This window comes from Colletotrichum chrysophilum (assembly GCF_026319265.1).
Source record: "Colletotrichum chrysophilum strain AFK26 chromosome Unknown scaffold_10, whole genome shotgun sequence".
Taxonomy (NCBI): domain Eukaryota; kingdom Fungi; phylum Ascomycota; class Sordariomycetes; order Glomerellales; family Glomerellaceae; genus Colletotrichum; species Colletotrichum chrysophilum.
Window position 1 is genome coordinate 596,272 of NW_026517297.1, and position 13,636 is coordinate 609,907.

Below are 13,636 nucleotides of genomic sequence, written 5' to 3' on the forward strand. Positions count from 1 at the left end.
AGCCTTACAGATGGCATGATGGCGGTCTCTAATTCTAGATCAGTAGCCGCATGAAGAAGCTAGAGATCGGCGCAGCAATATACAAAGGTTGCTCATCCAGGCCTTGCTGAGGCACCTTTGCCTGAAGCGAGTGCTGAAGACTGCATACTCCAACATTGGTCGTGAAAACATTAACAGCCGGGCTCTAAGTTATTAAGCTTAACTGTTAAGCAACACTCAGATAATAGTGACCAAAAAGATGAGGCTTAGTCCGAGCAAACTCAGGGAAACTTTGATACCGCGCAACTACTTGCAGCCAAGAGAAACCTCGAAACTAGGTACCCGTGAAAGCCGTCCGTCAATTGCTTGGTTGCATGGAAGGTACGACCAGCGGGTGATTTCATGAAGTGGCCTGCCTACGCGCACAGTGCTAGATCATCCCACTGGAGGCCGATCCTGCTGGACACAGGCCTTTGGACAGTGCGCGACACGGTACGTCCTGGGCCAGGCATCATCAAAGGCCTATCCGAATTCAGCCATTGATTCTCATCAACGCCAACACGACCTACTATCGACGCTCCTCCTCTCCAGCATGGTGCATCATGTCAGCCAACGCTCCTCAGCCCGTGAAGCTATCATTGCCCCTTGTAAGTCGCTTGCTCGCAGGAAGTTACGTATCGATGCTGACACCTGTCTAGGAATACCAACAAAACCTCTTTCAAGAGCTGAGAAATGAAGATGAGCTTGTCGTACTTGCCCGCGGGCTGGGGCTGATGCGGTTGGTCACCAATCTGCTTCATTCCTATGATGCTGCAGGAAACAATCTGATAATTCTCGTCGGCGCGGAGGACCGTGAGAACAACTGGATCGGAGAAGCCCTCGCGGAGCACGCCGCGATCAGCATGTCCCCTAACGCCAGGGGGCTCACGGTCGTCAACACCGACTTCACCAGCGTAGGCGCCAGAGAAAAGATGTACGCACGTGGCGGGATCTTCAGCATCACCTCGCGTATTTTAGTCGTCGACCTACTGACGAATTTGCTCGACACCGAGAAAGTGACTGGTCTCGTGGTCTTGCACGCCGATCGTGTCGTTGCGACATCCCTTGAGGCCTTCATCTTGAGAATCTATCGCCAGAAAAACAAGGCCGGCTTCTTGAAGGCGTTTGCCGACAATCCTGATCCATTTCCAACGGGCTTTTCGCCATTGTCTACTATGATGAGGAACCTATTTCTCAAGAAAGCATCATTATGGCCGCGATTTCATGTCACAGTAGCCCAGTCGCTGGAAGGCAAGAAGACAGCAGAGGTCATTGAGCTGAACATCACCATGACGGATTCTATGCGAGACATTCAGAACTCCATTCTCGAGTGCGTCGAAGTCAGCATCCACGAGTTGAAGAAAGGAAATACTGGTCTGGAGATGGAAGATTGGAATCTCGACAGCGCCTTGCACAAGAACTTTGATGTTATCATCCGGAGACAGCTTGATCCAAACTGGCACCGAGTCAGCTGGAAGACGCGGCAGATTGTCAACGATTTGAGCGTTCTGCGTGGCATGTTATCGTCAGTATTGACACTCGACGCCGTTTCCTTTCTCCAGCACCTGGATACAATCCACGCGGCGCATTCACCGCCTCCGGGTTCAACGCGTCAAAACCAGTCTCCATGGCTTTTTCTTGACGCCGCGCAAACAATTTTTGAGACTGCTCGAAGGAGAGTCTACGCAGCCAGCTCAAAGGCGGCCACGGCAGACGCCAACATCGACTCCCTCAAGCCTGTGCTCGAGGAACAACCAAAATGGGCTTGGCTGGCAGATGTTCTGACAGAGATTGACAATAGCATGCACTTCGACCCTCCAGCCCGTGATGATTCTAATGGAACCATCCTGATCATGTGCGGCGACACAAACACCTGCAGACAACTCCGCGACTACCTGCAGACGATGCATTTCAAGCCTAAGGTTGAGAAGGATCCATCTGCGGAGGACGAAGAAGACGAGGACCAGCCATCGGCAGCTTTCATGATGAGAAGAAAGTTGCGCAATTATCTTCGATGGAAAAAGGAGTTTGCCCAGGTCAACGCAACACTTTTCTCGGAGAATCAGAAAGCTCTGAATGGCGCGACTGACAGGGCAGGTCAACCGCTCAGAGGGAAGTCAAACAAGCGGAGGCGTATGAGAGGTGGCGGGGCTGGTGGACAAACCCTCACGCGAGCCGAGAATGGCAGCATCATGCAATTCTTTGAGCGGCCGGGAGAGGTTGAAGACCTCATGGCGGAGGTTCAAATCACCGAAGAAGAAGCCGAACAGAAACCGGAGATCGTCACTGACCCACTGGAGAACATGGAGGACTATTACCAACTCTACGAGATGCAGGATCTCGTTGTTATTCACGCATATGACGGAGACCATGACGAGCACGTCTTGGAGGAGGTGAAGCCGCGGTACATCATCATGTACGAACCAGATGCCGCCTTCATCCGTCGAGTGGAAGTCTACCGGTCCTCGCACAACGACAGAAATGTCCGCGTGTATTTCCTCTACTATGGCGAGTCTGTCGAGGAGCAACGCTATCTCTCCAGCGTTAGACGAGAAAAGGACGCCTTTACCAAGTTGATCAAGGAGCGAGCGTCCATGTCGTTGGTCATGACTGTAGATCCTCACGGGGTTGAGGATCCGCAGGAAGCATTCCTCCGTACAATCAACACCAGAATTGCAGGCGGCGGCCGACTGGCCGCAACAGCGCAGCCGCCGCGTGTGGTGGTTGATGTGAGAGAGTTCCGCTCTTCATTACCTTCACTGCTCCACGGGCGCTCCATGATTATCGTGCCCTGCATGTTGACCGTGGGCGATTACGTTCTATCGCCCAACATCTGTGTCGAACGAAAGTCCATCAGCGATCTCATCTCGTCCTTTAAGGACGGCCGCCTGTACGCGCAGGCGGAGACCATGTTTCAACATTACAAGAACCCGATGCTCCTCATTGAATTCGACCAGAACAAATCTTTCACGCTGGAGCCTTTTGCCGACCTCTCTGGCAGTCTAAACAGCATTGCGCCGACTAATGTATCGTCTGACCTGCAGTCGAAGCTCGTATTGCTCACTCTCGCGTTTCCAAAGTTGCGAATCATCTGGTCGTCGTCGCCGTATCAGACCGCCGAGATTTTTGAGTCGTTGAAGTCGCAGGAGGATGAGCCGGATCCCATCGCTGCGGTACGCGCTGGGCTAGACAAGGATATGAATGCAGAGGACCAATCGTTCAATCTCGAGCCGCAGGAGATGCTGTCTGCCGTACCGGGTGTCAATCCTAAAAATATCATGCGATTGGTGCTTGCCACGGAGAATTTGAGAGAAGTGGCGAACTTGAACGAGCGGGAGCTTGAGCCGATGGTGGGGAAGGAAGCTGGGCGACAGATTTATGGATTTTTCAATCGCAATGTGTTGGAAGATTGAATCGTGAGCTATATACTGTATACTATTCTTATTCTCAATTCAGCAATCAAGTCGGAGCGTAGAACCTGCATGGTTCGTATACTGCCCGAGCAAAAATATCAGATGGCAGATGATGTGTCCCAACCCAGAACTTAGGCATCACAACAAACCATGTTCAGGTCACGGCACAAATATGGATGTAAAAATACCATTTCAAGCTAAGCTAACCAGGTATCGTGGGTATCTTCAAAGAAAACGTGGGGGGTATGCTGTCAAAGCTGTTCGCGCTCGCCGCAGTCGTAAAAGTGAATCATCCACCACCTCCGTCCTCACCCCCTCGCGTGAAATTCCATAATCGTACAATGTCCATGCTTATGACATTGATCTCAAGTCTCCCTCATCTGTGCTGTGATTCTTCGGATTTACAGACGAGGGCCCGCTCAGACTCGACTTCTAGTCGTGGTGGTGTGACGGGAGCGACGTCCGCCTCCGCCGCGACGACCGCAGTAGCCGCAGGTCAGAAAGCTGATGATAATGTTGCAGAAGGAGACGATGCCGCCGATGATGGCGTGGAGGATACCGCCAATGCCAGAGATGACAGAGGTCAGGCAGTTTCCGATGGTGCGGAAGACCGATTGGATCTATTTGGATGTTTCGTCAGGATTAAATTCTGCCATTGGGTTTTACGGAAGATTGAACTTACGCAAGAGACGACGGCGCCCATGGTTGCAGTTTGTGTAGATTGGTTGAAATGGGAGGTTTGTTTGTGTTTGACAGGAGGTTGTGACTTCAAGTGAAGTGTGCTTGTTTTTGTTTGATGTTGTTGTTCTGGTGAGCACTTCAAGAAAGCGTATCGTCGAAAGGAAGGATGGTCTTATATACACGATCGAACACTCGACACTAGAACCAACCGGAGCGTACTCCAGGCCAGGGTGACAAGGAACAAGGCTCTTACCTCACCTTACATCACAGAGCGCAGACTGGTGACACCATACCGTGGGGCCGGCCGCCGCCCAAAATGCGAAGGGCCATCGTCGATTTCACCTTATCGGACAAATTGGGCCATCTGTATGGCGCCCCTTGGGAAATTTGGCGCGGAAAGAGGTATCTTGGCGGTAGAGGTTTGCAGGAGATCTACTTACGGTGCACGGCATAGTGACGTCAAGGGGGTAATCTCCCCGTGATACATCAGACATTTGTCCCTCTCCCTTTCGATTCCCGCTTCCTTCAGGCAATGTACGTACTCTGTAGGAAATTTTTCATTTTAGGTAGCCACGAGGGAGGGTTGAAAACACCGCAAAAAGGCCACAGGGGGTGGCGATCCGAGCAGTGTGACTGCGTCTCTAGGGCCCACGGATTTCAATCACACGACTGGATTCGCCCGGACAAAACGCACCGGCCGGCACGATGATGGATTAAGGTGTGTGGGAAAAGACGTTTTAGGTGGCCCCCATGCCCCCTCTTGACGTTAGCCCGCAGGGCTGTTGGTCCAGCGTCGATGGGGAGGTTGCTCGTTTGAGTAGGAGACGGGCGAGGAGCAGAGACGACCCGTTGTTGATTGGAGAACGGTCATGTCATGGTGCTTAATCTGTGCTGGGTCGACGGTTTGCCAGCCCCAGATTGGAAAACGTGGTGGCGGCGAGCGCTTGCTCGGTTTTTGCCTGGGGCTGTGTGTGGCGGCGCGCGTGGTTGTCTCATTTCCCTCTCATCCCTCCTTTGCGCGCCGAAGCAGGTTCTCATGCAGGAGATGACATAGCTTCCTCTGGGGGGGACTGTTGCTGTGGTTTTGGAGCATGGTATGACGTATGCGGCTCGGAGAATTCTTTTTTTCTCGTGCTTGGGTTTGAACACTTTCTCAACTGGGATGTTGAGTGAGGTGTGGAGCCGGCACTGCGTCACTCGGACGGGAGGGTTGACGGGTAGCGTGCCCCGGGGCGGGATTGCTGGGCGGTTGGCTGACCCTTGGCCCCTCCTGCGATGAAAACCCGGGATCACTTGATTCTTGAGGCTGTTTGGTAGTTTCACGAAGGGTCTGGAATGGGCGGTTTTGACGTCTGGGCGCCCTGGTGGCTGGTCGTATGTCTTGGATGCTGCATCGCGATACGATCTCGTGTTTTTCCTAGTGGCCTCATACAGACACATAAGCGGGAAGGTGTTCGTCTTGACGCATGTCGCGGTCAGTTCCGAATTGCTGGGGGCCTTGGAAGCAGGGCGGCACCCTGGTGCTTCTGGGGAAGGAACAGCATCATCACTGGTCCTCGATTCGCGTACCTGAGAATCAGAGTTCGGGATGTTCGAGGGCTTGACCTTGTCTGTGTGCTGCAGCACAGTAGACCACTTCGCCTATCTTCGGTTGGGTGCCTGGAGCATTTCGTGATGCTTGTTGCTATTTGGTGTTCTTTGGTGAGTAAGTTCATATGAGGGAACCACGGCATGAGGTTGAGCAGACGCTGTGATCTGTCCTTAGAACCAGGGAGTGAGACTGGATACGAGAAGACGATCCACGGTACTACACATTCACTCTGCATTCCCAGGATGGAGTTTGCGTGGCTTTTTCCCATAGAAAGGCGAGATGGAACGTCTAAGCCAAATTCTGGCTTCCTTAGAATCGCGGGGGAGATTGATATTCTGAGAGCAAATCGGTGAGGTTCCGCGTCATAATGTCGATGATCTCCGGCGACAACGATTGACAGCGACCAACAGAGAACGAGAGTGAAGAGAGGTAAACCGGAAACAGATCAAAGACTAAACAAATGTGATGGGTGTTTTGGCAAGTAGTCATGCACTGTTTCGAGAAATTATTCCGACGAAGAGGTCCAGAGTGAAATGGAATAAACAGATGGCTTGAGTCGTGGTCGTCCCACAGGGGCAGTTCCACTGAAGAAGGCCTCGCTTCAGCGCTTGGCTCGCTGGAGATGCTTACGTACACGGCTGCAATGCCGAACTTCAAACGGGATGAGTGAGGGAATCCTCCAAGAATAACTCACCCATTCCAGATGCCGAAACAGGCATTTCTGACGGTCGTGATGGTGTCGCCAACCTCGACCTTCGCATTTTACCGAGAAATCAACAGGCTCACAAAGACTCTGTCCTAGGATAAAGCCTAGTGTTACGGCAATGGATTTCGACCTGCTGTGGCGCAGGCTAGGAGGCGATAATTAGGAAACCCCATTGTGGCCCGTTACACTGGAGCGAGTCCAGCCCAGCCCACCGCGGTGCTGGCCGCCCGGACTCCGGGGATGGATGCAGGCATGGCTGGGCAAGCTCCCAATACACCGGATGAGTTACGTATTCGCCTGACCTCGTCCAAACTCTCTTCTTTCATCATCGGTCAAGGACTGCATAATTATACGACTCTTGCAAGAACCCTTATTACCTTCCAACGACGCCCGCTCGCCAAACATCGAGTTTTGCATCTGTCTCGGCCGCTGCTTTCACCCTTGTTGGCTGTGTAATTTTACTCCATCCGCGCCATTGACAGATACGGGGTTGAAGGCGCCGAAACTGCCAACCCACTCGTCACATCTCGATACTACTCGCATTCAATACGACCGACTGAGCGGACGGACGGACGACGACTGCCGGACCAAACACACAAAGCCAGGCACGGCTGATTGGCCACTGACCTTGCATGCAATCTTGAGCCTTCCTCCAAAGGGCATCCATCAAGAAAATCAAGGTCGCGGTGAAGTTGGTCGGCGGCGGCATCCCGTTATCTACTAGCCACATTACGATCCCGCCCCCCTCCTCTCCCTACCTTACCTGACCGTCCCCCTCGCCGTACCTACCGTATTATCCGGTCATACCGAAACCGAACGAACGCCGCTGACAGTCTGACCGTTGCTGTCGCTGCCTCTGCCTGCCCGTCCCTGCCTGTCCTTGCACCTGCCCGCACCAACTCTGCCGCCCGCGCGCTCACTCATTGCCTGTTTCCCCCTCCGAAGGGGTGCAGTCCTCACTCCGGGCCGCAAAGTATTATTAACTCGCCCCCAACGGACGGAGCCCAGCCAGCCATGCCTTCCGTGAAACATGGCTTCCTTAAGTAAGCCCTCACACCCTCCCTCCTCTGCCCTATTCCCAACCGCCATTCGTCCTATGTCGTCGAGCTGGGCTTTTTTTCGGCCTCGCTGTCCAGTTATTCACCTTACCCTTTTTATCCTATATCGGGCCCCTCATTCCTGAACCCCCACGTGGTTGGCAACGCTTGAGCCTGTCCATGAGGCTGAGATCTCACTGAGACAAGGACTTGGTGGCTTTCTTGGTGGCTTCGCCAGCCTCACTCATTCACCGTCGTCACTGCAGCATCCTAACCACCTATTATTGCCATTCCCATGTCTCTCCCTTGATTTACGTCCTACCTTGGGGGCTCGGGGCTTTTGAGTCCCTGCCTCGTTTTGCTTCCCGCTCCGGCCACAACTCTCTACCGTCAACCTAGAATATCACTCGCTCATCATGAGTCCTCTCAAGAGCTTTGCTAACGGGGGCTTCCTTCCCACAGTCAATAAGAACAGAAAGGTAAAGCATCCGTCTGTACCCACATTCTGTCATGAGAAACTCAATCCCTCGGAAAGTGGAGGATGTGCATTTTGCATTCGGACCACTCAACGAACGATAAGCGTGCTAACAATTTGTGACGCAGCCAAAGTTTGAGCTACACCTAAAGGTTTGCGAACACCATCCACAATAGCTATACCTAGCTTGTTATAACAAAGGTTTCCTGGCTAACATCTCCCAGATCTACGACCTAAACAACGTCCCGCTGGTGTCTGGAACATCAATAGTGAAATGGCACCTCTCTCACTCCATCATCGCTGAGCATCGGGGCCGCACTCCCAAGTGCCCCATCTCCAACCATAAGGTCGAGTACAACTACCAAAAGGTAGTCAGTCACATCCGGATCAGCATCGACAAGAACAACAACTTGACCGAGTGCCCCGTCGAGTTTGAAGTACTGCAAGAGTTTTCCGGTGGCGGCCACGATGAAAAGATTTCGCTCGGCAAGGTGCAACTGAACCTCAGCGAGTACGTCGAGGAGAGCGATGGCCTCACCCGCGAGAGTAGCAGCTTCGACCGCGGCCACGCGCGCAAGCGCAGCAGCGGCACTGCAAGCACGAGTCCCAAGTCGATGAAAGCCCCCATCCTGGAGGACCCTGATGTCGAGGACGGCATCGTCAGGCGCTACCTCATGCAGGACAGCAAGATCAACAGCACCTTGAAGATAGGGATTTTCATGAAACAGCTGGATGGCGACAAGGGGTACTCTGCGCCGCCGCTGAGAACAGCACCCGTCTTTGGAGGAATCGCCGGCATCATGGCAGGCGAGCAAGTCGAGCAGGACGACGCAGGGCGTATGTGCCCCTTACCCCTCAACGCAAACCCTTGGCATTCCTCGCTGACCTTCACAGAAATTCCCACCATGGCAAAGTCGCGCGACGCGTCAGAGGTTCAAGACATGTACCGTCGCGCCCTCGCAGCCTCCTGGTCCTGCCAGCCTGGCGAGCTCCCCGCAGACGAGTGCATCGAGGACATCTTCTCCGGCGGCGACGGCTGGCGCACCGGTAGGACCGGCCGCACCGGCAAGACCGCGACCTTCGATCTCGACAACAACGGCTCCCTGAGCTCCGACGAGGGCGGCATGGGCACTCTGCGCCCGTCAGACTTGCGCAAGTTACAGCAAAAACAAGAACGCCAGAAGCAGCAACAACAACAGCAGCAGCAGAAACAGGACCACCACCACCACCTCACGCTACACCTGCACCAAAACGGCGGCGGCAACGCCCGCAACCACTCCCGCAGCAACAGCGGCTCCAGCGACCGCAGCTTCACCACCGTCCTCACGGCCCGCGCCAACGACGGCGCGAGCAGCACGACTGCCGGTATTGGCCGACGCGGTTCCCGGCATGGCCGCAGGGAGCTTCGCGACGACGATGGCCGCGGCGGACGCAGCGGGTACCCGTACTCGAGGAGCCGGAGCGGGAGCATGGCGAGCCTTGCACCGACGATAGGCAGCAGCGACCGCGGGCGCGACTCCCGGAGGAACAGGGAGCTGGAGGAGTTTGATGTACGGGACGATCTTGTGGCGTGGAGGCTCCCTGGCGCTGTGTCGTAAGGCATGATTGAGGCGCACTCGGCAACTCTCTTTACTATATATCGGCGGATTCTGTTCAGTCAGCAGGGCGTATGGATGCATCAGCGACCATGTTATTTGTTCCTTCCTTTCCAGCGCTAGCTATCTTTAAGACAATACTACTGTTGCATATTGCATTGGCGATTGAGTTATCGATTTGTATTCGTGCTGAGGAAAGATGGGGCTTCTCACATCCTCCCCCTTACACCATCTGAGGCAGCAAAATCGTTGGTAAGAGGTAATTCATCACTTTTTGACGTTCTTCTCATTCATGCGTTTTGCCTCTCTCGTCTATGTTCCCAGTGATTTCGTTCCAATCCATTTCCCCCCACCCTCCGCCATATAAAATCCATGTATCTATGCTGAAATAAGGAGGACCTGACAGATGAGTTCCCTCCCCTTCTTTTAACCACCACATTGCGCCTGGCTAACGCACACGATTTATGTGTCTTTCTCTCTACATTTGCTCTTTTCTCCCTTCGTCTAGCATTCAAGGAGCCTTGACGGTACCGCGGACACCGCCCTTTCCGCCAACTTCCCTCGCCGTTATCGTGAGACCGAGGTCGGCGGCAACGTTAATGGTGACCTCGACCTTGGAGCCCTTGCCGACGCCGCGAACGGCGGTCTCGGCCAGGGTAGGGCCGACCTTCCAGATCTTCTCACGGGTCTCCTCCTCTTCCTCCTCGGAGTCGAAGTCGGAGTCCTCATCGTCGCCGTTGGTCTCGGGCTTGGCCTTGGGCTCGGGCTTGGCCTTGGGCTCGGGCTTGGTGACCTTGATGTGGGCACCGCCCTCAACGATGCGGATGAGGACGTCGCCGCCGTCCTTGGGGCCGGACAGCTGGATGGTGCGCCGCGCGGGGACGGCAGTCTCGGCGGGGACAACGGGGACGAACTCCTCGTCAGCGCCGACAACACCGATGGCGTTAGCAATGTGCTTGACGGTGGTGACAGCAGCGTGGGTGCTCTGGTCGATGTCGTCGGCCTCGTACTCCTGGATCAGGGAAGCCTGGAGGGCGGCACCACGGGCTCCGAGCTCGGAGGGGTTGATGGCGGAGGGGGCGGTGGAGGGGGCGATGATCTGGGTGGACTCGGGGAAGACGTTGGCGAAGTTGGCGGCGATGCGGGGGGTGTGGGCAGTTCCGCCGGACAGGATGACCTCGTCGATGTCAAGAACGTCGAGCTCAGCCTTCTTGACGACGCCCTCGACGAGACGGTTGAAGCCCTCAAAGACCTTGCGGGCGGACATCTCGTAACGTAATCTGTTGATGGTGGAGGTAAAGTCGAAGCCGTCAGCCAGGGACTCGACGCTGAAGCTGGCGTTGGTGCCGAGGGACAGGGCCTTCTTGGTGGACTCGGACTCGAGCTTGAGCTTAGCGAGGGAGCGGGCGTTCTCGCGAGGGTCGACGTTGTGCTTCTTAATGAACTCCTTGGCGAAGTGGTCCATCAGGACCTGGTCGAGGTGGCTGCCGGAGAAGTCGTAGTCGTGGGCGGTAGCCAGGATAGTGTACATGCCGCCACGGGAAGCGACGACGGCGACGTCGGAACGGGTGCCACCAAGGTCGGCGACAACGACGATCTTGTCCTTGACCTCAGCCTCGGGGCGAGCATCGTAGGCAAGAACGGCGGAGATGGGGTCGGAGATGATCTGGAGAACCTCAAGGCCAGCATCGTTGGCAGCCTTGACGAGAGCCTCCTTCTGCTTGTCGGAGAAGTTCGTGGGGACGGAGACGACAGCAGAGGTGACCTTCTTGCCAAGGTAGTCGGAGGCAGAGCCGACGAGACGGCGAATGTAGCGGGTGGCGACCTCGGAGACAGGCACGGTAGAGGGCTCCTCGGCGCCCTCCTTGTCCTTTACTGTGAAAGAGATGGTGCCGTCGACATCCTTGGGGTGGGCGGAGGCGTGGTTGTGGGTAGGGTCGATGGACTTGAACCTGGTGCGGGCATGTTAGCCAAATGAGATAGAAAGACACATTTTAAAAGCACAAGACATACTCCTTGCCGAGGAAGTCCTTGAAGTATGCGATCGTGTTGTCGGGGTTGCGGATGAGGAAGTTCTTGGCCTGGGCTCCGTAGTACTCGTCGCCGTCAACGTAGGAGAGGATGGTGGGGATCTGGCGGTCTGCAGGCAATTCGTCAGAACTTCTGCTCTTTACAGCACAAACAACCTAGTGTAACAGGCGATTGATCTCACCTCCGTCCTCGTTGGCAATAACCTCAGCCTTCTCGTCGACGGTGTAGGCAATAGAGGAGTTGGAGTTGCCAAAGGTGATACCAATGACGGTGCGGTCGCCCGGCGCAGGGCGCGAGTCACCGTTCGCAGCCATTTGTGCTATATTATAGGTCGCAAAGGGTTGTTGCGTATATAGGTGGTATCTGAAAGTCTCTGGGACGGACGGGGGACGTAGGGTGTCGAGAGTTGCCGCGGATCCTGTCGAGATCTTTGGTGAGGTTGTTTTCAATGTTGATAATGGTGGGGGTTCAAGGCCAAAATTTTGGGCAAGGGAAAAAAAAAATTCCCACGTTCGCTGTTCGCCCAGTGGCATCGGGGTACCTTCTCCACAACCCCCGGTCGTGTCCCAATCAAATTCGGTGTGAATTTGGAAAGTGCCCCGCCAAAAGCTTTCCAGCCTCTGCAAGGCTGATCGGCAGCGAAGAGACCGCTGAAAGGCGACTGAGAGAAGCGCCTTGGCCCAGAACTTGACGATTCCAATTCAACATTCTCGTCGTCACCCGCTTTCGCCATGGCTACAGCGGGCCCCTTCGTCCTCCCAGGGGAAGAGATTGACGCGTCTCTGATCCCGTCCCACCAGAAGCTTCCTCTCAGACTTGGTCCTGGCCTTCGCCATGTGCCTCCTCGTCAAATAGTCCCGACAATCGCGGGCAAGCTCGTCACAGACCGCAAGAAGAACTCGATATGGGTTGAACAGACTGGCGGAAGGGTAGGTCCAATCTCTCTCGGCTGATACACAGGCAATTCTGACTGGATGAATACAGTACATCCCCGCCGTTGGCGACCTCGTCGTCGGCACCGTCCAGCGCTCTGCCTCCGAAATCTACTACGTCCTCTTGGCCGACTACTCGACACCTGCAATCCTCCCCCAACTCGCTTTCGAGATGGCGTCCAAGAAGAACCGCCCTCACCTTGACTCAGGCGCCCTCGTCTACGCACGCGTCACCCTTGCGAATAAACACATGGACCCCGAGCTGGAGTGCGTCTACCAGTCCACTGGCAAGGCCGACGGTTTGGGACCTCTCGTGGGCGGTATGCTCTTCAACATCTCCCTTGGCATGGCGCGTCGTCTGCTGAGCCCCAAGACGACGGACCTTGTGGTTCTGGAGGAGCTGGGTGCGACGGGCGCCGCGTTCGAGACGGCCGTGGGCCGTAACGGCAAGATCTGGGTGAACAGCGAGAGCATCAAGGTCATTATCGCGGTGGGAAGGGCCATTCAGGAGACAGACGAGCGTGGACTCTCGATCGACCAACAAAAGAAACTTGTCAGGTCCTTAATCAAAGATTTGAGTTAATCATACGCGCCACCGTGATGCTTTTGGCCTATTCTACATGTTTCCCCAGCCAACTCTTGGCATCAAAACGCCTTACTGCTGTCATTGCAGTCCCTGAACGAATGTGCCTTGATTGCCTAATATTCCCAAACCTTAGGGGAAAATATCCAATGATATATAAACAGGTTGCTCTGTGGCAAGAAAGAATGGTGCCTGTGAGCGTCGCGGGGATTTGGCTTCCTCTTTGAGTTGCCGACCTGAATCCAGCTCTGCTGAAGTCAAGCATTTGCACCCGCGTATCAGAGCCACAGGGAGGCTCTGGGGTAATCTGCTTGCAAGTTCACGCGTCTGTCAAATACTCGACTGACCACTTCCCAAGCATTGTCCGTCGTCCGTTCGCGTTCGGGCATCGGACCCCAACCGTTTGCTGGGGTTAATGTCCGTCTTCCGATGAACTAGTATTTGGCACCTGTCGACCGGGCGCACGCCCCTCTCGCCACGCTCAGGTTCCTCCCATGATTTCGTCGACTAAATCGGGTTCCGGGTCGCCCATAGGCGTAACTTGGTGAATATTGACCATATGTCTCCTCCAGTT

The 13,636-nt window shown here is 54.9% G+C and overlaps 5 protein-coding genes across 5 annotated transcripts; 3 read left to right on the forward strand and 2 right to left on the reverse strand.

Annotated features, from left to right (window-relative positions):
* Positions 1 to 581: 581 nt before the first annotated feature.
* On the forward strand, positions 582 to 3,431 carry COL26b_002199 (uncharacterized protein; the record flags this gene model as incomplete). Its single annotated transcript, XM_053175127.1, has 2 exons — positions 582 to 626; positions 678 to 3,431. 2 exons carry the CDS (start codon positions 582 to 584, stop codon positions 3,429 to 3,431), a joined length of 2,799 nt encoding a protein of 932 aa, XP_053041071.1.
* A 419-nt stretch (positions 3,432 to 3,850) lies between these two features.
* Positions 3,851 to 4,134, reverse strand: COL26b_002200 (uncharacterized protein; the record flags this gene model as incomplete). The annotated part of the gene is made up of 2 exons (XM_053175128.1): positions 3,851 to 4,051; positions 4,114 to 4,134. 2 exons carry the CDS (start codon positions 4,132 to 4,134, stop codon positions 3,851 to 3,853), a joined length of 222 nt encoding a protein of 73 aa, XP_053041072.1.
* A 3,728-nt stretch (positions 4,135 to 7,862) lies between these two features.
* On the forward strand, positions 7,863 to 9,519 carry COL26b_002201 (uncharacterized protein; the record flags this gene model as incomplete). Its single annotated transcript, XM_053175129.1, has 3 exons — positions 7,863 to 7,925; positions 8,146 to 8,758; positions 8,816 to 9,519. The coding sequence occupies 3 exons, from the start codon at positions 7,863 to 7,865 to the stop codon at positions 9,517 to 9,519; spliced, it is 1,380 nt and encodes a 459-aa protein (XP_053041073.1).
* A 508-nt stretch (positions 9,520 to 10,027) lies between these two features.
* COL26b_002202 (uncharacterized protein) lies at positions 10,028 to 11,861 on the reverse strand (the record flags this gene model as incomplete). The annotated part of the gene is made up of 3 exons (XM_053175130.1): positions 10,028 to 11,468; positions 11,530 to 11,656; positions 11,729 to 11,861. The coding sequence occupies 3 exons, from the start codon at positions 11,859 to 11,861 to the stop codon at positions 10,028 to 10,030; spliced, it is 1,701 nt and encodes a 566-aa protein (XP_053041074.1).
* Positions 11,862 to 12,278: 417 nt separating this feature from the next.
* On the forward strand, positions 12,279 to 13,062 carry COL26b_002203 (uncharacterized protein; the record flags this gene model as incomplete). The annotated part of the gene is made up of 2 exons (XM_053175131.1): positions 12,279 to 12,476; positions 12,532 to 13,062. The coding sequence occupies 2 exons, from the start codon at positions 12,279 to 12,281 to the stop codon at positions 13,060 to 13,062; spliced, it is 729 nt and encodes a 242-aa protein (XP_053041075.1).
* Between the last annotated feature and the right edge of the window lie 574 nt (positions 13,063 to 13,636).